The sequence below is a fragment of the Alexandromys fortis genome, unplaced genomic scaffold, assembly GCF_014885135.2.
Source record: "Alexandromys fortis isolate MF-2015 unplaced genomic scaffold, M_Fortis_MF-2015_v1.1 scaffold_13, whole genome shotgun sequence".
In the NCBI taxonomy this organism is placed as follows: domain Eukaryota; kingdom Metazoa; phylum Chordata; class Mammalia; order Rodentia; family Cricetidae; genus Alexandromys; species Alexandromys fortis.
In genome coordinates this window covers 13,586,353-13,612,281 of record NW_026067908.1, presented here as the reverse complement: position 1 = coordinate 13,612,281, position 25,929 = coordinate 13,586,353, and the positions used below count along the sequence as shown (strand labels likewise).

At 40.8% G+C, this 25,929-nt stretch overlaps 1 protein-coding gene across 1 annotated transcript; it reads right to left on the bottom strand.

The window, feature by feature from the left end:
• Window positions 1–1,788: 1,788 nt before the first annotated feature.
• Tm2d1 (TM2 domain containing 1) lies at window positions 1,789–25,929 on the bottom strand. Its single transcript, XM_050136423.1, has 7 exons — window positions 25,729–25,929; window positions 23,260–23,333; window positions 14,934–15,042; window positions 12,428–12,519; window positions 8,414–8,487; window positions 4,442–4,571; window positions 1,789–2,110 (listed from the first exon to the last, which is right to left on the bottom strand). Exons 1-6 carry the CDS (start codon window positions 25,893–25,895, stop codon window positions 4,461–4,463), a joined length of 627 nt encoding a protein of 208 aa, XP_049992380.1. The 5' UTR covers window positions 25,896–25,929; the 3' UTR covers window positions 1,789–2,110; window positions 4,442–4,460.

Here is a 25,929-nt window from a genome sequence, read left to right as displayed (position 1 = left end):
TGTGTAAAACAAACCATGCTCATAAATTTGTATTTCTTATGGTCTTTGTGGACCTGTGAATAAATGCTGGCTGAGGTCTCAAAGTCTGTGACATCTAAGAAGGTGCTTTAGTTTATTTATGTGGTCCTATCACTTCAATTCTTCCCCAAACTCACTTACTTGGTAGAGTATGGATAGTATATATGGTAGTATATTGGTAAAGCCTTTGGGGTATAGTAGGGATCATGAAGTCAGGAGGGTGGGAAACCTGAGTTTGTTTACTTGTTCTCTCCCTGCCATGGCATGATACAGTTCAGCACCTCAATATTCAATTTCCAAGCCCCCAGCACTGTGAAAAAGTGACTTCTGCGTCTTATAAATTACCTAGGACTTGACCTTTTATAATAAAAGCAAAAGCTGGGACTAAGAACAAAGTGTCTGGGTACAGTTATTCCTGGAAACAGTATTAACCCTTTCAGGTGCATCTGTAAATGACCACTACAGGGCACTAGATGTTTCTGTAGGATGGAAGGGGTTCGTTCCATTTACTCTTGAGGGATTAGGAGTAAATGAACCTCATAATTCTGCTCACTACTTTAAAAGCTAGGGTAATCATATAAAATTCATACATACTAATAGACAGTCATGATGAAATAATGTTTGACAAAAGGAAAAACTGACAAACTTGAAGAGATAAAAATGAGTAACAGAAGAAACATCTGTAAACACATTACATATATAATGCAACAAATAGACAAAAGTGTTGTCATGGAACTGCACTGAAAAGAAAGTCAACAACTCTTTGTAATACAGTGTATTGAAACAGACACTTTGAGACGTGCCTGCTTTGGGGTCGAGGAATGTAGCCCAGCAGGTAGAGTACCTGTCTACATACATGAAGACCTGGCTTGATCCCCAGCACCACATAAACTGGGTATGATGGTGGATATGATCATCCTAGCACTTGGGAGGTGGAGGCAGGTGTATTACATCTTCAAGGTCATCCTGGACTACACAGTAGGTTCAAGGCCAACCTGGGCTATGAGATTCTCCCTTTAAAAAAAAAGGCAAATATTAGCTCTCCCAGTCAAATTAATGACAACAATGCTCATGCAGAAATCAAGGTAACATTTTCATCCCTTTTTTTGGTTGTTGTTGTTTGTTTTTTTGGTTTTTTTTTGTTTGTTTGTTTTTTTGTTTGTTTTTGAGATAGGGCTTCTGTGTAGTCCTGGCTGTCCTAAAACTCACTCTGTATACCAGACTGGCCTCAAAATCAGAAATCTCTTGCCTCTACCTTCTGAGTGCTAGAATTAAAGGATTTCATCTTCGTAAAGCCCCTCTTACACGGTAAGAAAACTAGGCACTAACACACAGGGGCTGCTTCCTTCAGACCCCAGTGTGCTGGCACCTGCCTGGCAGTGTTTACAGATGGCAGACAGCAATCATCTAGTTGGAGCTCCCACCCGGTTCACCCAGTGTCAGCTGTAACTGCAGTAAGCTGGAGTAGTCATACCTGGCCTTCCATAGCTGGTGTGTCACTCTCCAAGCAAAATAGACAAAGTTCACATCTCAGAGACAAGAAGTATCCACGTGCCTTCCAGTCCCTGGACTGATGATCCTCAGCTCCCAGGGCATCATACAACACAGAACTAAAAGCTGCAGCATCCCAGTGGGCCAACACATAGGACACTGTAGCCCCAACCAGTATAAACCCTGCTTGTTCACACCATGAACTGACTACTTCAAAGGATCACAATGTGGAAGACAGTTTTGTTTGATGATAAGAAGGTTTTCTTAATAACAGGGGAATAAAATGTCAATAAGTTACAATTTTTATTTTTCACAAATAAAAATGACACATGACATGTAAAGGACAGTACAGTAAAACAATAACAGTAACAGGAATAAGGTCGCTATCTCATAGAGACAGAAGCCCACGAAAAACTATTATACTGATTTTTGAGAAAGACTATTAAATAAATCTAGGAATAATACTTTTAGCTAAATCAACAAATCAAAATTGAGCACACACCAAAACATCATCCACACCCAAAAGTGGTACTTAAGGAAAAGGAAAATCTGGAATTCCACATAGACGGGGCTCTCTATTGAAATCAAGGAGGCTCAAATCCTAAAACAAAAAAGGAAAAGAAAGTTAAACAATGCTCCCATGAGGTTACACAGACACATTTCTGCTTCTTTCTCTTTTCAGCTGGGGATGCAATGTGGCCTTAGGCATGCTAGGCAGTGCGCCTAGGTCAGGATGGACACTTGAACACTTTATCTGCTCAAGACATCTTCCCTTACTCTTACAGTAGTTTTATATGCTATAAAAAAAGATCACAAGGGTGGGAGGGAGAAGTGCTAAAGGTGGGTACTCAGTGGGTAAAGGTGTTGGCCACCAAGCCAGGATGAGGTGAGTTCAAACTCCAGAATGCACACGGTGGGAGAGACCAGACTTCCACAGGTACACCATTACTTTATTTTTAATTATATATTTGCATGTGGGCGGGTACTCATGCAACTGCAGCTTCTCTAAGGGTTCAGAAGACAGTATTAGAAACCCTGGAGTGGAGACATGGGCAGCTATGAACCACCCAAGTTGGCTACTTGGAAGTAAACTCAAGTCCTTTGGGAGAGCACTGGGTGCTCTATAAGAAAGGATTTGAAACCAAGTATGGAGGCTTATGCCTGTTACCCGAGTCCTCAGGAAGCTTGGATGGCAGAATGAAGAGTTTGAGGCTAGCCTAGGCCACACAGTAAGCTTCAGGCCAGTCTTGACTACAGTGAAAATTTGGAAACTTTTTAGACAGTCAGTTTTGTATTTTGCCATAATGGTCACTATTCAATCCTATAACAATATATATTCAATAATTTCAATATAAGAAAAATAATCTACTTGTTAGGCAAACTTATGTGTTATGTTCTGTTTATACACGACAACACACTGAACAATGTCTCTGAGATGGAGTTCTATGACGGGGTCTGGACATCCAACCTACCTTTCTTTAGCCAGCTGAAGGTGGGTTTAATGTAAAATGTGCCATACATGCTACCCACATGCTTTACAATACTTCTCCATTATAGAGATCAAATGTATCAGGAAACAGGTTTCCTGACCTACCCATGTCCTTCTGAGAACAACCAGACAGCACTGGAAAATTATTAACTAGAGTGACATATTAAAGGACTAAATCTTTGTAGTAGCAGATATCAACCAGGAAGACTGCAGCACCTCTCGTTCTAGCTGGGAGACCTACTAAAGACTGAAACCTGTTAGTAACTTCATGGGTAGAGCCAATCTTTGGTACTTACAAGGAGTGAGGGTTTAGGTGTTCCATCTTTTGAATTTAAGGAAGAAGAAAGGGAAGGTTAAGAACACTATTAATATTAGAGTGTTGGCACAAACTTATAATCTTATTCGGTAGGTGCAAACAAGAGAACCTGGAGCTTGAGGTCATGCTAGGAAACATAGCAAGTTCTAGGTCACTCTAAACTTTCTATGGTATCTATCTGGAAAAACCAAGAAACAGGACAGGGATGGAGCTCAGTGGTGGAGAACTTGCCTGGCATGGGATAGGCACAGGGTTCAATCCCCAGCATTGAAAACAAAAAAGAAAAGAAACAGGCCATCAACATTTAGTCACTGATGGGAAAAGAGCCTCCTCCCAGAAGAGCTATTGGCACTTGATGGCTGATAGGATGGGGGAGTCTTTGTTCTCAGCAGTGCAGTTATTGGTAATAACCCCTGTCCCAGTGGTTGGTGTCTCATCCAATGTGTCACAAAACAGAAGCAAGAAGATGTGACAATGAGAGGGGAACTGTTAGGAGGAGGGAGGCAAATCAGTGGAGGTGGGAAGTAGGTAAGAGAGGGTAGAGAGGTGAATGAGGAGAGAGGCAGAGCAGTGGGGGTGGGAAGTAGGTAACAGAGGGTGGAGAGGTGAATGTGACCAGACCAGAACGTACATACAGGTGTGAAATTAGAAGAGGAAGAGGAAGAAGAGGAGGGGGAAAAGAAAGGAAGAGGAAGAGAAAGGAGAAGGAGGAGGAGGAGGAGGAGGAGGAGGAGGAGGAGGAGGAGGAGGAGGAGGAGGAGGAGGAGAAAAACACTTTTCAAAACCAAATCAAAACTGAAACGACTATCTTGGTCCAAAGAGAGGGACAGCAGAAAGCACTTCATGGAGAAACATGTACAGCACACCTCACCGTAACCACTATACAATATTTTCCTGCTGAAAACAGTATTCTCTGAAAGCAAGGAGTCTGACAGGAAACTGCGAGAGCTTGAGCAGCATAAGAATGCTGTCAGTGGACTGAGGACACACAGACGTGGACCTGAATTCGCTGATACAGGAAGTGGGGGGCTTAGAGCACTAAATGATCTCTGAAATCTTCCTATGCTCCCACCACCTCAAAAGTCCATGAGAAACACAGAATTAAAGTGAGACAGATATGCACTTACTGATCCTCTTCTCAAACACTTATGGGTAGAACTGTGTTTTTCTAAATGTTTCATTAGTAATGCTGAGTCTTGTAAGTCTGGTTCCATAATAGTCAATAATGTAACTACTTCCATCTGAAGGTCCAACAATCTAGAAAAGACGAAAATTTAAAGTTAGCCCTTTTCCTTTACAAAAGATATGAGTTTACTTTTATTAGTAGGCAATAAAATTATTTCAGTAGACACACACAAAAAAATAAAAACAAAGTAGGTGAAGCGGAAAAAGACCCAGAGAGCTCCCAGGATAAAAAGGGGTGAGAAGAACTGGGTTCCAGTCTGCATTCTGTGCCCCTTACTCTGGCCTCCCCACGCTATGCTCTGCTTTTGTTCTCCCTGCAGGCCACCAATGCCAGCATCATGTATTCCCACAGCCTTCTCCAAAATACTTCTCTCCCTCACTATCCACACACCAGTTCCAGGAAGGGACTTTCACTGGCCTGTTTGTGGCTTATGACTATGGCTAGATATTTACAGATGAAGGGATGAGAGCCAGCATTCCCACATCATAGGAGTAGCTCTAAATGAGGAGCCTGCATATGCAACTTCAGATTAGACTATTAGAATAAAAAGATGGCTACCAAGGGACCGCACATAATACAGTACTTTGTGGTAATTAACTGTGTGGAAAAGAGTTTCCTAAGTTTCTGTCAGTATGTCAGGGTTGGCTGTTGTTTCTAAGATGTTTAAAGGGGTATTTAAAGAACACTTCTGATAATTATTAGAGTTTATTGATCGGGGGTGGGGGCGGGAACGTTTTCATGTGGGAAGAAATAAAACAGTCTGGCAAAATGTTTGGGGCCCACAGTGTGCTGGGATGGGTTCATTCCAAACGCCCAGTATGCATCTCTACCAGTCAAGGTTGTGTCACCCTGAACGCCAGTTACAATTATCTCGTTTTTCCAGAACCTTTACATAAAAACATTTCATATTTTAAGTAAAAAAATTATTATAGTTTGTAAGAGTATATTCCTTTCTTTATACAGTAACTGACATTTAAAATTTGTGGTATTTATAGTCTGTTGGGTACATTTAAAAATTGATGTAACAGTTTTATTTAAACATGTCAATATTTGAAATGACATCCTATGCAGCTATTCAAATTTATGATGGAACACTTAAATGTCAATTTAAAAATATACAGAGGGTACAGACTTAAAAATACTCTTCTAAGGGTTGTACAACTAAAGAAAGCTCTCATTAGCACTTCTCACTTCAGTGATGGCAGAGCTGGCTGCTGAGATGTGAACCTGTCCTCCTGGAGAAGAACAGAAAGGGGATTCCAACAGTGCAAGGCCAGCCAGATCCACACAGAAAGACTCTCTCACAAAAATAAACAAACATGGTCTGCAGAGATGGCACAGCAGTTACGATCAGTTGCCGCTCAGGCAGAGGACATGGCTTTGGGGACTTAACACCTACATGGTAGTTCAAACCATTCACAGCTCCGTGCCCAGGGATCTGACACCCTCTTCTAACCTTAGAGAGCACCAGGCACACACGTGGTACACATACATACGTGCAGGGAAAACACTCACACTCATAAATCTAAAAGATAAAAACAAAAAATACTTCAGTTTTAAAAAATTAATAAACAGTTCATTCAACCTCGAAACCTAAAAAGGCTGAATGCAAAAGTATGCGGCTATAAGTCCCAGATATCTGGGGTTGGGCTCTGAGGCAGGGAAACCCAGATCTTGAACACAAGATCTTGAAGCCAGCCAGGGCTACATAAATGAGAACCCATCTCATAAAAACAAAAACAACTCAACAAACACTTAATTCCTTCTCTATTTCAGGAAGGCCCCAGGCATTCTGCAGGTAACAGCGACTAAGATACCATCCCTGCCAACAGGGAGCTTCCTCTAGTGTGGATTCAACTAATTCTTACATAGCCAGACACCACGTCAGCTGCTGCTATCGCATGTTGACTTAATTCCTCAAGAGTAAATTAACTTGTCTGACATTTATGGATGCTATGTATAAAATAATAAAATAAATGACCCATTCTAAGGTGTTTTGTTCTAGCAGCTCAATACACTAAGGTCCTAAAGGGAGACAAACACTGCCTAATAAGCCACTACTTCTAGCTTCTCCCTTGTTTGATCTGTAATTATTCTGTCTCACAGGTTTGCACATTAGTGATGCTGGTTTGAACCCCTGATTATGTACAAACAGAGGAGGTTTCAATACAATCAAACTATTTTCTAAAACAAACAAACAAACAAAAAACTCAAACAAACAAACAAACCCCAAAAAAACTAGCATTGCCTAATCTAACCCAGCACTCTAGAGTTAGAGACAGGAAGATCAGGAGTTCAAGGTTAGCCTATGCTGTGTAATACTGTCTCAAAATAAAAACAAACAAGGAGTATTGAATTTTGGATATTTTAATTTGAATAATACTAATAAAACCTAACTTCATTGCATCTTCATTTAAAAAGAGAAGTCGATCCTAACACCCATGTGCATAGGAGCCTTTGGCTCTTCAAGTCTATACCAGTTCCAAGGTTGGAGACAATATCTGGGTAGACATGTGGCTTGTGTATAAAGTCAGAAAAGTCCAACTAACAAATCAAACATTTGCACCTTTAATCCTGGTGCTCAGGAGACAGAGGTAGGTGGATCTCTGAGTTCAAGGCCAGTCTGGTGTACTGAACAAGTTCCAGGACAGCCAGGGCTGAAACACAGAGAACCCCTGCATCGAAAAACAACAACAACAAACTCCAAATATTTTCCTTGTTTAATCGGTCCATATGCTGCCCCCTTTCACATAACAAAATCAAAATCACTGAGAGCAACTGGCTTTAAAGCATGACAGTAACAGCAAGCAGCGGACCTGGAGAGTGCCAATGCTGAACGAGAAGAAGGGCATAATGACTTAAATGCACACTGATACTCTTACTGAGGACACTAGGTGCTCTGGAAATGCTTGCCCAAGCGCTGTCTGCCAATAGCCATCCTTGCCTCTAACAGAAGAAGCCTCATGAGCAATCACAGCAGCTTGGTATTTAGCAGGGAACATCTGGTGGCACTTCAAGTGCTTAAGGACAGCATCTCATAAACTGTCAGTCACCAAACCCTCTGTAGCATGAGAAGGTGAGGCTGTCACAGAGAAACAGAGAAGACATCTCACGAGTAGAAAATGTAAAATCTGTTGGATTTGGTCTTGCTTGAGGCTATCCCCACTACTAGAAACCATGTGGAGTACCCAGCATACACTCCTTTGTTAATCCAGTAAATTAGCCTGATTACAATTTCTGTTATTTGCAGAGTGCAATTTGTAGAGAATGCCTATATACTTCTAAAGAAAATCTTACCTCTGCCTCTAGAATGTTCATATGTGTACCAAAATCCCATCAATGGATCCTATTTTGGTAATTGACAAGGTGAACATGACTGTCAGGCAAATAAATTCTAAGTCAGAGAAATAATTGTAACCTGCCTGAGAGACTCACTACAAAATATACTGTAAAGCCGGGCGGTGGTGGCGCACGCCTTTAATCCCAGCACTCGGGAGGCAGAGGCAGGCGGATCTCTCTGAGTTCGAGACCAGCCTGGTCTACAGAGCTAGTTCCAGGACAGGCTCCAAAAACCACAGAGAAACCCTGTCTCGAAAAAAAAAAAATACTGTAAAATTATAAAGATTTCAGGAAACTCTCCAGTAAAGAAATCTCTAACTCACTTGAACCCATATCCACTGTCACCTTTGAACATACAGTCCTCCTTGAAATAAGTATCCTATGGTTTATAGAGCTACAGTTTGAGAAATGTTCACTGATACGCAACCTGATCCCTTAGCCTAGAACCCAGAAAAGCTGTAAAGCATACACACCCTTTGTTTCCTAAAGTACCTGAAGTGTCACATACACCAGGAGAGGAGCACCAAACTCCCATGTTGATTATAGTTTATGTTCCACACTGAAACTAACTTACCTGCATTGAAATAAGAATGAAATCAATTAGGCTCCCAATTCCACAAAATCCCACGGTGCAAAACTTTAGCAAGCCTAGGAAAGCACAAAGGAAAGTAATTCACAATATAGAAGGTCTTGTAAATATTTAAAATGTTTCTAGCTTTCTACCAAGCTATTACATACTGTATATAACTCTGTATATATACTGTATATAGTATGATGATAAAAAGTAGAATCTTAAAAAAAAATCAAACCTTCACATAAAAATACAAGAACATTTTAAAGGAACCTCATGTACAGAAAGTCACAAAATAGATTAGATCATGTATCAACAACAAAAATAGCAACTAAATATATATATATATATATATGTATATATATATATTCTACAAAACTTCTTTTAAAAAAATGTTTCTATCTACCCACATCCAGGCCTGGGGTAGAGCTCCGTATGTCTGTCCAGCAGGTACAGGGGTTGCAGCAACACAAACAACAGACCCTCAGCACCCCAGAGCTTCACAATACCTCTTAGTAGCAAAGCCCTTTATTAATGATCTGATCATACAAAATATATTATGCCATACAAGTTTAACTGAACAGAGTAGAAAGTTCAAATCTATACTGTCAAGCCACAAAAATGTCCAAGAAAAATAATGATCTTTAAAATTCCAAAATCTGGCCAGGCAGTGGTAGCAAAGGCCTTTGATCCCAGCATTCGGGAAGCAGAGGTCACAGGATCTTTGTGAGTTCAGGCTGGTCTACAGAGTTAGTTCTAGGACAGCCAGAACTACACAGAGAAAACCTACCTTGAAAAAAAAATACAAAAATAAGAACAATACACAACATCCAAAATTTGACTATCAACTCAAATATCTATAATTCATCCTGGATTTTTCAAGCTCCTGTTCATAACTCTATAGTAAGAGTGGCTGTGCACATCTTTAACCCTACAAATGTCCTTGGGTTTCAGGGAAGATTTTTTTTATCAGTTAAGAGCACTAACTGCTCTTGACGATGACCCAGGTTTAGTTTTGAAGACCCACATGCTGTTTCATAAGCATTTACAAGTCTAGTTCCAGTAGATCTAACCTCCAAGGACACCCGGTATATACACTGTACATATACATACAAAACACTCATACACATAAAATAAATATAATCTTAAAACCAATCCTTCTCAAATTATTCCATGAAACAGAAAACAAAGGAACACATCTGAATTATTTCTACAAAGCTAATATTACCCTGCCACCAGGTGAAGGTATAACAACAAATAAAGATCAATCTCCCTGATGAACAGAAGCAAAAATGCTCAATAAAATGCATGCAGACTAATCAAGAACACATCAAAAATATTATTCACCATGATCAAGTTGACTTCATAACAATAATGCAAGAATGGCTCAACATATGCAAATCCGACTATAAGAAATCACAAAATCGCATCAATAGATTTAGAAAAGGTCTTAACAAAAATCAACATCCCTTTATGATAAAAGTCCTATAAAGAGATTAGGATTGGAGATAGTATATCAACACAATAAAAGCTGGCAAAACTTTATGACAAAACTATAGTCAACATCATTGGAAATGGAGAATTTAAGCACTTGCACTGGTTCAGGGACAAAACAAGGGTGCTCATTTTCCCCGTGTTAGTCAATACAGTACTTAAAAGTCTTAAGGCAGTAAGACAAGAAGAGCAGGAAATAATGGGGGAACAAATAGAAAATGAAGATATCAAAAAGCATCCTTTCTTACAGATCGTATGATTCTATACATAAGCAACCCTAAACACTCTAGCCAGAAAACTCTAAGAAATGGTTTTAGAAAAGTGGCAGTATACAAAACTAACAGAGTCACTTGTGGTGGCTCACAATGGTAGAATATGCAAAAGGGAAGTAGGAAGATTAGAAGTTCAAGGTCAGTCTTAGCTACCCAAAATTAATATAGAAAATTAAGTCTTCCTGCATTTTAGTAACCGACATGTTGAGAAAAAAATCAACATGACTCCATTTTCAACTGTCTCAACAAAAAGTGAAATATCTTTTAAATAGGTCTAACCAAGAGAGTATATGACCTGTTCAATGAAAATGTAAAACACTAAAGAAAATACTAGGAAATACTAAAAGAGAAAAATATCCTATGCTCAGGGACTGAAAGAAGTAAAATTGTGAAAGACGACATCTTACCAAAGATAATCAAATTGTCCATATAATCCCAATAAAACTCACCATGTAGTTTTTCACAAAAACAGAAAGAAAACAACAACAAAACCATGTGTTTCTCTGCATGTGTGTGTAGTGTGTGCATACGTAGTCTGCTCAACTATGAGTACACATGTGGAGGACAAAGTCAACACCAGGTGTCTTCCTCTAATGGTTCTCGTTCTATTTCTTGAACCTGGGTCTCTTGCTGAGTCTGGAACTCACCATTTCAACTAAACTGGCTGGCCAATATGCCCCAGGGATATATTTATGTCCATCCCACCCCAACCCACTACCCTTCTACCCCTACTCCTTGGGGTTGCAGGTATGCCTTGCTTTGTCCAGCTTTTACGTAGGTGCTGAGGATCCAAACTCTTGTCTCATGCCTGCACAGAAAGCAATTTACCTGCTGATCCATCTCCCTAGCTCCAGAAAAGAAAAAACAAAAATAAACAAAAAAAAAAAAAAAAACCCTCAAAATTCGTATGAAAGCACAAAAAAAAGCCCAGATAGCCAAAGCTTTCCTCAGCAAGAAGAATAATGGTGGAAGTATTATCATACCTCACTTCAGCTTAGAGTCATAGTAACAATGGACTAGAGTAGAAGACCTAGGTGCCTGGTAACCCATCTTGCCAACTTGTAGCTATTTTCTTTTTTGTTTGTTTTTGTTTTTCAGATAAGTTCTATGTAGCCCTGGCTATCCAGGAGCTCATAGTGTAGACCAGGCTGGCCTTAAACTCAGAGACCCACTGCCTCTGCCTCCCAATTGCTAGGATAAAAGGTGTGTGCCACCATGCCCAGCTTTATTTTCTTTGTTTACTAAGTCAACACTGACTTTTATTTATGTACTGTAACATTAAGTTTCAAACACAGGTAACAGAAACATACCTGGCACCAACCCCACAGGGAGGACTCCTCTTTGCTCTCTGTGGTAGTAACATGGGAAGACTAGGTTGACAGTTGGGAAGTCGAGCATTCAAAAACTTTACATTTGCTCAATATGCAAGTAGAAACTTATAGCAAGTAAAGCATGATCTCCAAAGACAGAAAATTGGGGTGCATATTAAGCTAAATATCCTTGGATATATCTCATAATCTCATGACAATTTCCTTATCTATAAAAGAAAGATTATAACAAATATGTCACAGAATACAACAAAGCCTCTTGGCTCAGTAAATCCTCACTCTGGTGAATTTCCCTACTGCTGAAGAGGATTTAAAGAGGGTGATAAACATAGAGAGTTGTAAGGCTTAAATACAGGTAAGCATATGAAAAGGAAGCATAACAAAACTTATGGTCAAACATAAATGATTCCTTAAGCATTAGAAAAACCACGGCAAAAGGGAAATGTACAGCTATGGTGGAGGGATGGAGAGGGTCTTAACAGCTGATAAAGTCAGACTCTCTTCCAAGATCATGGTGATCACCAAAACACCAACCTGTCCTGAGAGCAGTTGTTTCTATATTCAGGCAACAGTGACGACTCTGGCAAAGGACACTCTTTCGGGGAGAAAGAACACACACACACACTTACTGCACAGCCACTGTGTGCCTAGTATAGCACAACAGTTCCAGTCAAGTGACAACCCTTCACCCTCGAAAGTGTTGTCCAAAAGGTGAACACACAGGAAAGGTCAGTATTGCCTGCTTTAGCTCAACTGCAGAACTGAACACTCTCAACTAAGAGAAGAATGTACCCACTCAACTCACATGTATCTTGAACACAGAGAGATTTAAACCATAAGCATATATTCATTTAACAAAAACTCTAAACAAGTTTTACAAGGATTTTATTTCTTTTTTCCATTTTAGGAAGAAGCATACTCACCTAAGGCGGGGTATCCAAGGTAAAATCGATCTGCTCCCAGCCATCCCAAAAAAAGAGATAATGCAACTGCCACTTTGTATGAATAGCCATTTCTGCAGAGAATTAAAATCTGAGTGTCACAGCCATGCACTGCTAACATGTGAACATTTTAGAAAACCAACCTGCATGTTACTACTTATTCATTAATTATTTGTTCACCCATTTGTTTTCTGGAGGCTGTGTAATTAACACTATTCTCAGCTTATGGTATATATTAATGGATAAAAACAACATAGATGCCTGTCCCTCAGAGACTTACATTGTACAGTTTGTTAGGTTACAAATATTAAGAAACAAGAAAAGGTGGAAGCGGATGTTTACTGAATCCAGAATACCAGGGTATATACAAAGTCCAGAACGCTGGGGGCTACTTAATCTGGGTGGTGAGATAGTGACGTGTGAGCAAAGACCTAAGGACCAGTTAAGCCAGGCAGTCTCTGAGGGAAGAAGCAGCTGCTGCAAGGCTGGATGGAGTCAGGGTGGGCACACCAGGGCAGGGGCGGGAGGGTGCAGAACCTGTGCACCAACTCCAGTTCTCATTCTGAGACGTGGGGAAGCTACCACAGGATTCCCAGCTGTGACAGGATCTGCTTTACACTTTCAGATACTATGGCTGTCATGCTAAAAACAGATTGCAATGGAGTATTGGTGGACCGATGTCACAAGCATATCAAAAAACAAACTCCGAACCCCATGGCGTCCAGCAGGAAGCTGTTATTCTCACACTGTACACGCAGACTGGTGTGCTCACAGACTGCACCTGGGCTGAGGGGCCCGGAACTTGATTATAGGCTACAGATTCACTTTTCAGGCTCAGGCTGAAACTGAGACTTCTGAGGCTCAAGCTGAAAACATGGCTGACACCTGGGGCAAGTTCTTTTCAGGATTATCTCATCAAAATACAAAAGGAAAATTGAATCTCATAAACACACTTAAGCCTCTACATGTTTCTCGCCTATTAACCTTAAGCCAAATTAGGCAATACAGTCAAGCCCAAAAACAGTGGTATGGGAAATATATGTTCTCTGTTGAGAGGAACTGGGGACTGACTATATGCTAATAAATCTTTTTTTTTTTTTTTGAGCACAAGGACAAAATATTGAATGCCTCAAATACTCAGGTGAGAATTAATAATGGCGTGACTGAGTAATAGCAAAATAAGTGCTGAGAATCATCAGGTTCTGAATATGTTCGAAAGTATGTTCAACTCAACTTTTTCCTTCCTCCTCTTTCTCCTCCTCCTCTTCTTCTTTTTCTTGTTTTTTGAGACAGGATTTTTCTCTGTGTATCTGTGTAACAGTCCTGGCTGTCCTATAACTCATTGTGTAGACCAGGCTGACCTCAAACTCACTGAGATCACCTGCCTCTGCCTCCCAAGTGCTGCGATTAAAGGTATGCACCACCATCCCGCAGCCAATTCAATGTTCTTATCTGTTAAATTTAGGGCATGAAAAAGAAAGGAAAGGAAAGGAATGAAAAGGAAGAAAGACAAGCAATAACAGCACTCCAATGTTTCTCCTAAGCATTAGGAAGTTGAAGGAGTTAGGAAAGAGTGCAGATGAGTGGTTCTTGAGAGGGAAATCAAAATTTAGCTTGGACGTGTGAATTTGAGGTGTCTGTAAGATACCCAAATAGTGTTAAATAAAAATCAGCTGAACATACAGGTGTGGTACTGTGGGATAATCTTTTGTACATTATAAAGATGTGTCTCTGCCTAAGGTGTCTTCTGATTGATTTAATAAAGAGCTAAATGACCGATGGCTAGGCACGAGAGACTAGACAGGCCTCCAGGGGAGAGAGAATTTAGGACCGTAGGAGATGCAGCAAGACACTGAGGAAGACAAACGTACAGAATGGAGGACAGACAAAAAGCCATGTGGCAGAACGTAGATGAATAGGAACAGGTTAATTTAAGTTAAAAGAGCTAGTTGGGAATAAGGCTAAGCTGGTGGTCCAAGAAAGTCCAACGAGAAAAAGTGACTGCAGTGTAGATTTATAGAAGTAACTCTAGGCTACAGACAGATTAAACAGTTTATAAACATACAGGAAATACTGAGCATGAGACTGGGAATGCATGTGGTCCTACAAGGCCATCATCCCAGCATTTGAAGGATGAAAGCAAGGGATCGGGATCAAAAGATCAATCTTGGCTACCCGGTGAGTATGAGACCAGAAGAAGCAAGAAGTGAAGAAAACCAGCAGATACTAAGAAAGCAGAAGCAATCAGGCTTAAAATGGAGATTAAGGGGAAATGAGAAAATGACTCTAAGGTTCTGATTGGCTTTTCTCTTTTGTTTTGTTTTTGAGATAGGGTCTCACCACACAGTCTAGGCTGGCCTCAAACTTCCTCCTTCCTCTGACTACAAAGTACTGGAACAATGCCTATGCTTAAAAAACTGGGTAGAATGGGTGCCATTCACTGAGACAAGTAAAAGACACCATGTTTCATTTTCAGTAATGTACTTACACATTTCGGCAAGCTATGGGCTTGAGAAAACCAACTTCATTTCCAGTAAAATGTGTTTCATTACCGCTGAAATCTTTACAAATTATGTTGGGTGCTGGAAAACATGGAACTAAAGACAGAAAAAGTGAATTTTTTTCCCTCAAGATTGGCAAAGCACAGAAGAACTTATAACATTATAACAAACTACTTCCCATTGTAATATGTGACAGAAGATTTTAACCTAGACTAGAAGTTAAAGAACTGTATTATATGTATGAAATGCATGGATATGAAAGGCAAATATGATAATGGTCTCTTCATACAATAATATAAACATTGCCACACTGTTTTAGATCTGTGCATGGAGTTCAGTCTTTGCCTCTAATAACAAAAGAACTGCAAAGTATTATTTTTTTTTAAATTTCCGCTCTAAGGTAGATACTTGAATTTTTGTTAGCAATATATTTGGCAATTATCAATTTATTTTAACATAATCTATGGTTTATATCTCCAGCTTATATTACTTGTGATGGCTAATCTTGACTGCAATAGAAACAGTCAAGAACTCTCTGAATTAAGGCTCCCTCGCTAGGGAAGACCGTCCTAAATGAGGACAAAGTGAGCTGAGCACCAGCATTCGCTGCTGCTTCCTCACTGTGGACATAACCATCTGCTGCCTCCTGCTCCTGCCTGTGCCACCTGACAATGAGGGAAAATATCTCCTTCCTTTATCGGTTTATCAGGTATTTCAACACAGCAACAAGGCAAGTAACTGGTACTATTGTACTGTACACTGTTTATGGCTTCCATAAACATATTTGGGTCTTGATTCCTTTTAGGTCTTAATACAGTGTTATTTCAGCATATCAATCCACACTCACAACCCAAGACACAATAAATTAGTAGTACAGATGTTACTGTGTGCCAGGCAGACACTGTCCTAAAAGTGTTACAGCTTCCTGGTGTAAAGAACTTTGAAGTAAGGATGACCTTATCTGGGTTATTTTTGTCTCTTTCAGCCTTTGAATTCCTTGTAGGTAAAAATAACACTAAGATCACCTACATCACAGGACCACTGTGGTTAAATATATAAAACTATATGCCATATATTATTTGTTTGTCTGAGACCAGGTCTCATAAAGCCCAGACTGGCATCAAATTGCTTGCACGTGGCCAAGGCTGACATTGAAGCCCTTCATTTCCCCACCTTCCCATCCCAAGAGCTGGGATTAAAGACGTGTGATGCCATGCCTAGCTTAATAAACATTTTCTTCTTCAACATCTGTGTGCACGTGCTACTAAGGATTGAATCTGGGGCCTAAGGCATGGTAGGCATGCACTCAACTACTGAGACAGAGCCTCTCAGTGAATGTTAAAAGTACTAATATTTTAGGGTAGTTTCAGCAAAAATTTACCTCTATAATTACCACCAATAATCATAGTTCTCTGGGTTTTAGTTTACTTTTTTTTTAATGTTAAAACTAGAACTCTGGATAATAAAATACACAAAGACTTTATGGCTCTATTATGAAAGGAAAATATTTTCTATTTGGTTTGTAATTATTCTAAGGCTTTTAACAAATCAGACTTTGTTTTGTTTTGAAGCCAGAGTAGTACATGAAAACGGTGATGGACGGGTGGTGGTGGAGCACACCTTTAACTCGTGAGGTAGAGGCAGGAAGACGTCTGTGAGTTCGAGGGCAGCCTGGTCCACAAAAACTAGTTCCAGGACAGCTAGGGCTACTAAACACAGAAACCCTGCCTCAAAATAAAATAAGTATCTTTAAAAAAAAAAAGAAAGAAAGCAGTGTCATAAAACTCTAGGAGATGTCCAGAAATTTCTTAGAATCCTCACAGTTCAAACCACACAATCCATAAAATTTTTATTTAATGTACTTTAAAAATATAAATCAAGGTGGCACTCAAGATAAAAGACACAGATTCAATTTAATTAAAAACTATCATATAAAATGAAGGAGAAGAAAGTAAAGAAGTAATCACATTAGCCTATTTTGCTAAGAAGAGAGACTGTTATCAAGACTCCTTGTAGTTAAGGCCAAAGCTTTACAATTACACAACTAAAAGAAAACACATCAGCCGGGCGATGGTGGCTCACGCTTTTAATCCCAGCACTCGGGAGGCAGAGGCAGGCGGATCTCTGTGAGTTCGAGACCAGCCTGGTCTACAGAGCTAGTTCCAGGACAGGCTCCAAAGCTATAGAGAAATCCTGTCTCAAAAAAACAAAAAAAAGAAAAAGAAAAAGAAAACACATCAACTCACCTGTAACCCACTGCAGTGACTTGTTCTGAACTATGATTTAAAGGATACAGAGTATAATAGAAAAAGCTTTCAATAAAAACGCTCACTCACAAAACAATTGTTTTTCCATATAGCTACTTTCACTATGACTTCAGATTACAGCAAGGTATATGTTCCTTTCTGGTTGCTTAAGGTTGTGAAGGTGGAGGTATGGAAGGTAGAATTGCTTTCTCAACAAAGACTAGGGCTAGTAGGGTTAGGGCTGTTTTAAAGCTTATGTTGAGTGTTTTGGTGGGTAGAATTCCGTGTATAATTATCGGGAAATAACCTAGGGAAGTTGAGAATAGGTTGACAGGTAAGGATTTGTTTGGTGAGAGGTTGGTTGTAAGGTTATTAAGTTCTAATGCTATGGAAAACCCTGCGATGGTGACTAGTAATGCTGTAGTTTTTAAGTATCATGGTACTGTTATGATTTGGACAGTTATACACAAGGCAGGTATACAAAGGGCAGGGAATGTACCAGCAGTTCAGTACTTGGCTAGCATGAGCAGGGCCCTTGATTCAGTCTTCCAAAAGAGAAAAAGAGCAAAAGAGAATACTAAATCTTTGTATGTACCACAGGCTGGCCTCAGCCTTTGAGTGCCAGAATTATAGGCAGGTAACTACACATGGATAGATCAGTAATTTTATGTCTTTTGGTTTTTACTTCTTGAGATAAGATACCAATCTGCAACCAGACTCATAATCCTCCTGCCTCAGGCTCCAAGTGTTAGAATTGTTTATAAGTGTGAGCCACCATGTCTGGCTTAGATCAACAATTCTTTTTTTTAATAATTTATTTAACTTTATTTTCTGTGCATTGGTATGAAGGTATCAGATCCCCTGGAACTGGAGTTACAGACAGTTGTGAGGTGCCATGTGGGTGCTGGGAATTGAACCCCAGTCCTTAGGAAGAACAGTCAGTGCTCTTAACCGCTGAGCTATTTCCCCAGCCCTCTAGATCAATAATTCTTAATTAAGGTGATTTTGCTCCCCAGAAGGTATCAGGTAATTCTTGGAGGCACTTTGGTAATTACCACAGGAGAGCTGCTACTAGCATGGCAGACAGTAGCCACAGACACCACTAGAACCCCAAACCATGAATTATCCAATCCAATGTTAACAAAACAAACGTGGTAGCATATCCCTGCAAACCCCTGTACCCAGAAAGCAGAGGCAAGAAGATCAGAAGTTCAAAGCCATTCTCCTGGCTCAAGACCAGTCTACTCTACATGAACCCCTCTCAAATTGAGATTGATACTCTTCAAAAAGTTTTGTTCTCAGCCAGGCAGTGGTGGTACACGCTTTTAATCTAAGTACTTGGGAAGCAGAGTCAGGTGGGTCTCACTGAGTCTGAGACCAGCCTGATCTACAAAGTGAGTTCCGGGAACAGCAGGACTGTTGCACAAAGAAACCCCGTACAAAAAAAAAGAAAAAATTTTTTGCTCTCATCATTCATTCCTAAATCATTTTTAAAGCTTCACATATCTGACATTTGAAATTTTTCATTATGAATTTAAATAGCTGGAAAAATGTAGTTTCCAGCACATTAAATTCTGTATTAAAATTACAATGCTATAGTATTATTTAAAATAAAATTGAAAATTTGATGTTCATCACCATCTTTGAAAAGGATCTTTTGTAAAATTAAGAAATCTTATTTCTGCTTGGTGGTGGTGACGCATGCTCTAATCCCAGCACCTGGGAGGCAAGGCAGGTGGATCTACTGTGAGTTCGAGGTTAGCCTGGTCTACAAAGTGAGTTCCAGGAGAGCTAGGGCAACATAGAGGGACTCTGTTTTTAGAAAAACAAACAAACAAACCTCCCATTTAAAAAAAATACATATATAATAGCATTTGTTATAGACTAAATTATGCCTTAAAAATAGGACCTTATTTGGGAAATAGGTTCTTGGCAGAGTTATCAAGTTAAGATAACATTATTAGAGTAGGTACTAACCTTTTATATAAAAAAGAAAATGGCCAGGCATGGTGGCACACACTTTTAATGCCAGCACTGGGGAGGCAGAGAGGCAGATGGATCTCTGTGAGTTCAAGACCAGCCTGGTCTACACAGTGAGAGCTACACTAGTCAAGGCTACATAGTGAAATACTGTCTCAAAAGAGGCAAAACAACAACAAAAATAAAACCAACACACAAACACACACACAAAACAACAAAAAAAACTGGATACATGGACGGAGGATATGAAGGCACACAGGGAGGATGGCTGTATGGAGGTGGAAGCAAAGATTGAGTTGGTCCAGTTGCTAGACAAGGAATGATAAGGATCTGTGGCTGTGTTAGGGCCTCTATTGCTCTGGAGAGACACCAAGACCACAGCAACTCTTATAAAGGAAAACATTCAACTGAGGTGGCTTGCTTACACTCCAGAGGTTCAGTCCATCAACATCATAGTGGGACATGGAGGAGGGCAGGCAGATATGGTGCTGGAGAATTAGCTGAGAGTCCTATATCTCGCAGGCGACAGGAAGTGGCCTGTCTTACTGGGTGTGAGTTTAGCACATATGAGACCTTGAAGCACAGCTCCATAGTAACACACTTCCTCCAACAAACCACACCTACTGCAATAAGGCCACACCTCCCAATAGTGCCACTTCTTTTGGGAGCCATTTTCTCTCAAACGACCACACTGGCTACCATCAGAAATGTGAAAGGAGGAAAAGGAAATAATTGTACTCTAGAGTCTGAGAGCACAGGGATCTGGAAACACTTTGATTTCAATTTCAAATTCCGAGCCTCAAGAGCACACATAAAGATGGAAGGTTAGGACCAATGCTACAAAACTGCCCATGAGCTCCACATATGGGCTGTGGCATGAGTGCGGCTGCACTTTCACATCCACTGTCTCAGCTAAGAGTGTCCACTGAGATAAAACACCAACCAAAATCAACATGGGAGGAGACGGCTGACTTCAGCTTACAGTTCCACAGCACAGCCCACCACTGAGGGAAGTCAGAACAGGAACTCAAGCAGGGTCGTAACCTGGAGGCAGGCGTTGATCCAGAGTCGATGAAGAGCGCTGCTTACAGCTCTTCCTCAGGGCTTGCTCACCCTGCACGGCCCGCAGAGAACTGGGCCTTCCCATATCCATTATCACCATAGGCCGATCTGGTGGGGGCATTTTATCAACTGAGAGTCCCTCTTCTAAACTGACTCTAGCTGTGTCAAATAAATACTGTCTCTAAAATAAACATAGTCTAAAATACCCTAAACATCTCAACTGCAAGTCCCTGTAAAATCAGACATAAGCTACTTTCTTACTCCAAGAGGAAGGAATCAGGCCACAGTCACAAATCAAAGCAAAACTAAAGTCCAACAGTTTAATGTAAGCTCAGTGTCAGGCTTCCTTAGGGATCCAAGGGGTGGGACCCGGTGGAGGACATAGGTCACTGGGCATGGCTTTGACTATCCTTATCTCTAGCCTGTCCTTTCTTTGCTTCCTGGCTACCAAAATGATGAGCAATTTTCCTCCAGCAAGCCTTTCCATTATAGTGTTTCTGTCTTACCACACGCCTAAAAGCAAGGGAGCCAGCCAGTGTAGTGATACTGTTTGTAATCTAACAAATAAAGCTTCCCCGAAGATCAGAAAAGCAACAACCAGCCATTAGCTTTTACTTCTACATCACACCAAAAGGGCGATCCTGTCTTCAGGAGTTCTCAGACTGAATGCTCTATGAAACTTCAGACTGTAGCCTCAGACTGAATCTTCAGACTGCATCTGAGCTTCTATGTCCTCCTACCTTATATTCCTCTCTCCACCCAGACATATCACTCCTGTCTCTACCTTCTTAGTGCTGGGATTAAAGGTGTATGATATGATACCAAGCTCTGGGACCACCTCTGTGTGAGCTCTGTTTCTCTTATAGACAACCTCAATCTTACATGGCCCAAGGTAGCCTTGAACTCACAGAGATCCGTCTGACTCTGTCTCCCAAGTGCTGGAATTAAAGGTGTGTGCCACCACTGCTTGACCTCTATGGTTAACTAGTGGTTTAGCTGTGCACTCTGATCTTCAGAAAAGCTTTATTTGTTACAAAACAAAATATCACTATAAGCCAGTCATGGACTGAAACTTCCAAAACCATGAATCAAAAACAAACCTTTCCTCATTTCATTTTTTATCTCAGATATGTTATCCCAGTGACAAAAAACTAACACATGTGGGACACATTTCCTTGTTAGACAGCCTTTTAGCTCTGTCTGCAGACTATCTAAAGTCAGGTCTTCAAAAGACAAAACAGTAGTTTTTTAGTCTAATTATAATTTTTTCTCTTTTCTTTTAAGAGATAGGGTTTCTCTGTGTAGCCCTGGCTGTCTTAGAATTTGCTCTGTGGACCAGGCTGGGCTCAAACTCAAAGATCCACCTACCTCTGCCTCCAGAATGCTGGGGTAGGCTGTGAGGTTTCAGAATTCCCTAGGTCTACTTCTCTCTTGCTGCTGCTGATCACAATGCAGAGTCTCAGCCCTTCTCCAGCACATGTCTGCCTGTGTGTCGCCATGCTCCCAGTCACGATAATGAACTAAACCTCTGAAACTATAAGCACACTCCCAATTAAATGATTGCTTTATAAGAGTTGCCATGATCAGCCAGACAGTGGTGGTGCATACCTTTAATCCCAGCACTTGGGAGGCAGAGGCAGGCAGATCTCTGTGAGTTCGAGACCAGCCTGATCTACAAGAGCTAGTTCCAGAACAGCTAAGGCTACGACACAGAAGAAGCCCTACCTTGAAAAACAAAAACCAAACCACACGCCCAAGGGTGGGCAGACGGCTCAGTGAGTAAGCACAGTTGCTGCCAAGTCACCTTGGCTTGACACCTGGGAACAGGGTAAAAGGCGAGAACTGACTAGGGCAGGGTCTCCTGACCTCAGCACACGTGTATTGCATATTCCCAGCACCTACACCCACTGGTAACGCCAGTTCCAGGGGATCCAATCCTCTCTTTTGACTTCCACAGCCTCCTGCATGCACATAGTACATATACATCTACTCAGACACATACACATAAAATTTTTCAAAAATTTTAAATAAGAAAATGGAACATATAAAAGCCCTAAGTAGCTGGGCACCTGTGGTACTTTGAATAAAAATACCCCACCCCATAGGCTCATATATTTGAATGCTTCATAATCAGGGAGTGGCACTATCTGAGAAGGATTAGATGTGCTCTCTGCCTGTGGATCTGGATGGAGCTCTCTGCTATGGCTCCAGTGCCATCTCCGCTGCCATGTCCTTGCCCTGATAATGGACTAAACCTGTAAAACCACAAGGAAGCCCCCAGTAAGGGTCGCCTTGGCCATCGTGTCTCTTTGTAGCAATAGAGCAGTGACTAAGACAGCAGGGTGGGACACACCTTTAATCCCAGCGCTGGGGAGGCAGAGGCGGGAAGATTTCTGTAAATCTAAGGCTTCCACAGTGAGACCTTGTCTTAAAAAGAGATGGAAACAAAACAACAAAAAAACCCTGACTAAAGAACTATATTTAGATTTCTGTAACAAAGCTTGGGAAGTAAAAAACTAAAGCTATTTAAAGAGAAAGATATGCTTATTGTGATTTAAGTATTATACACATACCCCAAAATATTTCATCATACAATATGTTCAATAGCTATGTTTCATATATCAAGTAAAAATAAACTTAAATAAAAATTTAAAGACATGAGCTAAATAAGCAGATTCTAAAGTTTTAAATAAGTATTAAATAATAGAAAACACCCCAGCTTATAAATTAAGAAAAATTGCTTTTCAACTTAAAAAGTAAGACTGGCTATAACTCCGGAAGAGCATGCAAGAATTCCTAGGTTCAATCCAAAGCACCAAAATTAATTAGTAAATTAACTAATCAATTAGTTGAATATTTACAATTTTTAAACAGTTTCCAAATCTAAATTGTTCTGAAAACTGAACAATCATGTCTAACACAACATAAAACATATTTAATAATTACCCTTAGGGTTTATGCATTATTCTTTGAAGTAGGTAAAATGTTATAAAATATTTTAAAGAAACGATTCTGGAAATCTTACCATGAGCTGTGTAGTTTGTACAGTTAACTGGTTCTTGGGTAGCATCGTTTATTTTTGGTTCTTTACAAATATATGTTTAAAAAGTTAAGGAAATTTGAATTATATTTCTAGCATAGTGTTTTAAATGTCTTATAACTCCTATTGATTCACATGAAAATAGAGACTTTATTGCATTAGTCAACAAATTGAAATACAAAAACACTTTTTTTTTTTTTTGGTTTTTCGAGACAGGGTTTCTCTGTGGCTTTGGAGCCTGTCCTGGAACTAGCCACCGCAGCCCGGTTTACAAAAACACTTTTAAACCTGGTGTGGGGATGCATTCCTTTTATCCCAGCATTTGGGAGGCAAAGGTTTGTGGATCTCTGCGAGGTCAAGGTCAGCCTGGTTTACAGAGTGAGTTCCAGGACAGCCAGGGCTAAACTGAGAGAGAGACCCTGTTTCAAAACAAAACAAAACAAACCTAAATATACTTTTAGTGTTACTTAGATAATAGTTGAAAATTAAATTATTATAGAAAAGTTGTATAAAATAAATTTCTACCAAAAGTTCTAGCAGATGATGCCATCTTCAGAGAACAACAATTAGGGAATAAACACAAAGCAACAATCAAATTAAAAATCTTGCCCAGCAGTGTGGTCTCATGTCTTTAATCCCAGTGCTACAGAAGGCAGAAGCAGGTAGATCTGAGTTCCGGGATAGCCAGGGATATACAGGGAAACCCTGTCTCAAAAAAACTTAAATAAATAAATAAATACCTTGACAAAATTATTTTAAGTTTAAGAGCGAATCAGTTTCCAGAGCTCTGGATTCAACCAATTCACACTTAATTTCCTGTAACACAAAGAGGCAAGGAAGACACCATCTGTTATTCCTATACCACAGAGGCACAGATGAGGGTCAAACTTGGAGTGGCTTATCTAGCCCTGTGGAAGACAGGCAGACACACCAGGTATCCTGGTTCCAAGCCTGGGACACTTACATCTGACTTCAGGAAGGTGGCTGTTTTTCGACTTCAGTAGGATTTTAAGTTTCTGACAACCCCTCTCCTAGGTGCGAAACCAGTGAGCACGTTTTCAAGTTTTACTGTCTAAAGATGTTACGATTCACACTCCAACGGAGTCGGTGTGGCACATACAAGATGTCTCTAGTCACGGCCCGACTCTTTCTTAGGGCTTCTAAGTCACTCCTGGAAATTCCGTCTTTAGTTAGGCCATGAAGACAGTGTGCAGAGTTCTACAGCTCAGTCACTTCTTAGGACACTCGTGTTTTTCCTAAGACAAGGCCAAACTCAGTATGTCAGAAACTCCGTGCTTGTTGGGATTAGCAAATTCTGACATCGCCTGTGAAAGTCTAATAGATGCCTCTCCTCAATTCGCATGCAGATGCTATAAAATTTTCTGAATTTTAACATTTTTCCTAGTCTTTCTTGCTTCTGCAGGTTTGAGCATCTGTAGACAAATGTTTGAGGCATTGTGTCAGTACTCAGTTTTGCTCAAACACAGTGACTTGAGTATAACACACATTTCACCTTGTTCCTCTATTTCAATTCTGTTGTAATAAGACAATTTACCTAATCCTAATTCAGATTTGTCATTTGTAAATAACAGCACAAGTGCTGCGCTAATTAATATAAATGCCCTTAAGTCGAGTGTCCCTGATACCAGCATGTTTTATTCATGAGAAAATAGGCATAAATAATTTGCTCATTCAAGAGCCCCCATCCCTAACTGAGGAACTATTGCCAGTGGATGGCTTCTCAGTTAGACAGTCATAGTTTTAAGAGCGTGGTCAGTCATGCATGCTTCAGTGGACAGCCCACACCTCTAACAGGGATCTGGCTCCCTAGGGTTTTTTTTTTTTTTTTTTTTTTGGTGGGGGGAGCGTTAAGAGGGAGTGGGACAGTTGAATCGGGTCTGAAAGGAGTTGGAGGTCGAAAAGTCGCTGTGACTATATTCAAATTCCTCTGGGTGAGATTCTCACAAAATATTAATATAAGTATTACATTTTAAAACATCTGAGGGGATCTCTTATTTTAAAACATAAAATGATAATTGGTCTAAGATCACAATTGCCTGGCAGTTCATCTGGGGATGGCTGGAGGTGATACGTGTAACGTTAACGACAAACGAGAAACATGCACCACTGGCTCCCTCGTAATATTTGTCTCCCTTGACACCTGCGAACTTTCAGGGAGGCGTCTATCAATTTTTGCAATCCCAGTCCCTGGGACAAAGCAGGGATGTGCGTTTGAATAAGCGAGCGCACCGGTAAAAACCCAGCCCATCAGAAAGGGAAGTGCCAGCCACTGGTCGGGCCAGGGAAGGACCGCAGGGCTCAGCCCTCGGTCTCCACAGCCCGCTAACCCTCCCGGGGTCCATTGTCCCTAGGGCCACCGCCGAGGCCACGGTCCCCAGCCCACAGCCCCGGGTCCTGCTGAGCGCCTGACAGGGGCGGCTCTCCGGAGGATATTGTCCCACTCTGAGGTCCTCACACTTGGGCGTCTCCTCGCTCCCGACGGCGCCGGAGGCAGCAGCCCCCCAGTGTCCCGCGGCGACCGTCACGAGCCACAGAGTGCGAAGGAGGCCCGGAGGCCCCGCCGCTGGGGAAGCCCGACCCGCGGGCCAGGCGGCCACCATGACGGGCACCGCGTCCTCGCGCTTCCGGTTCCGC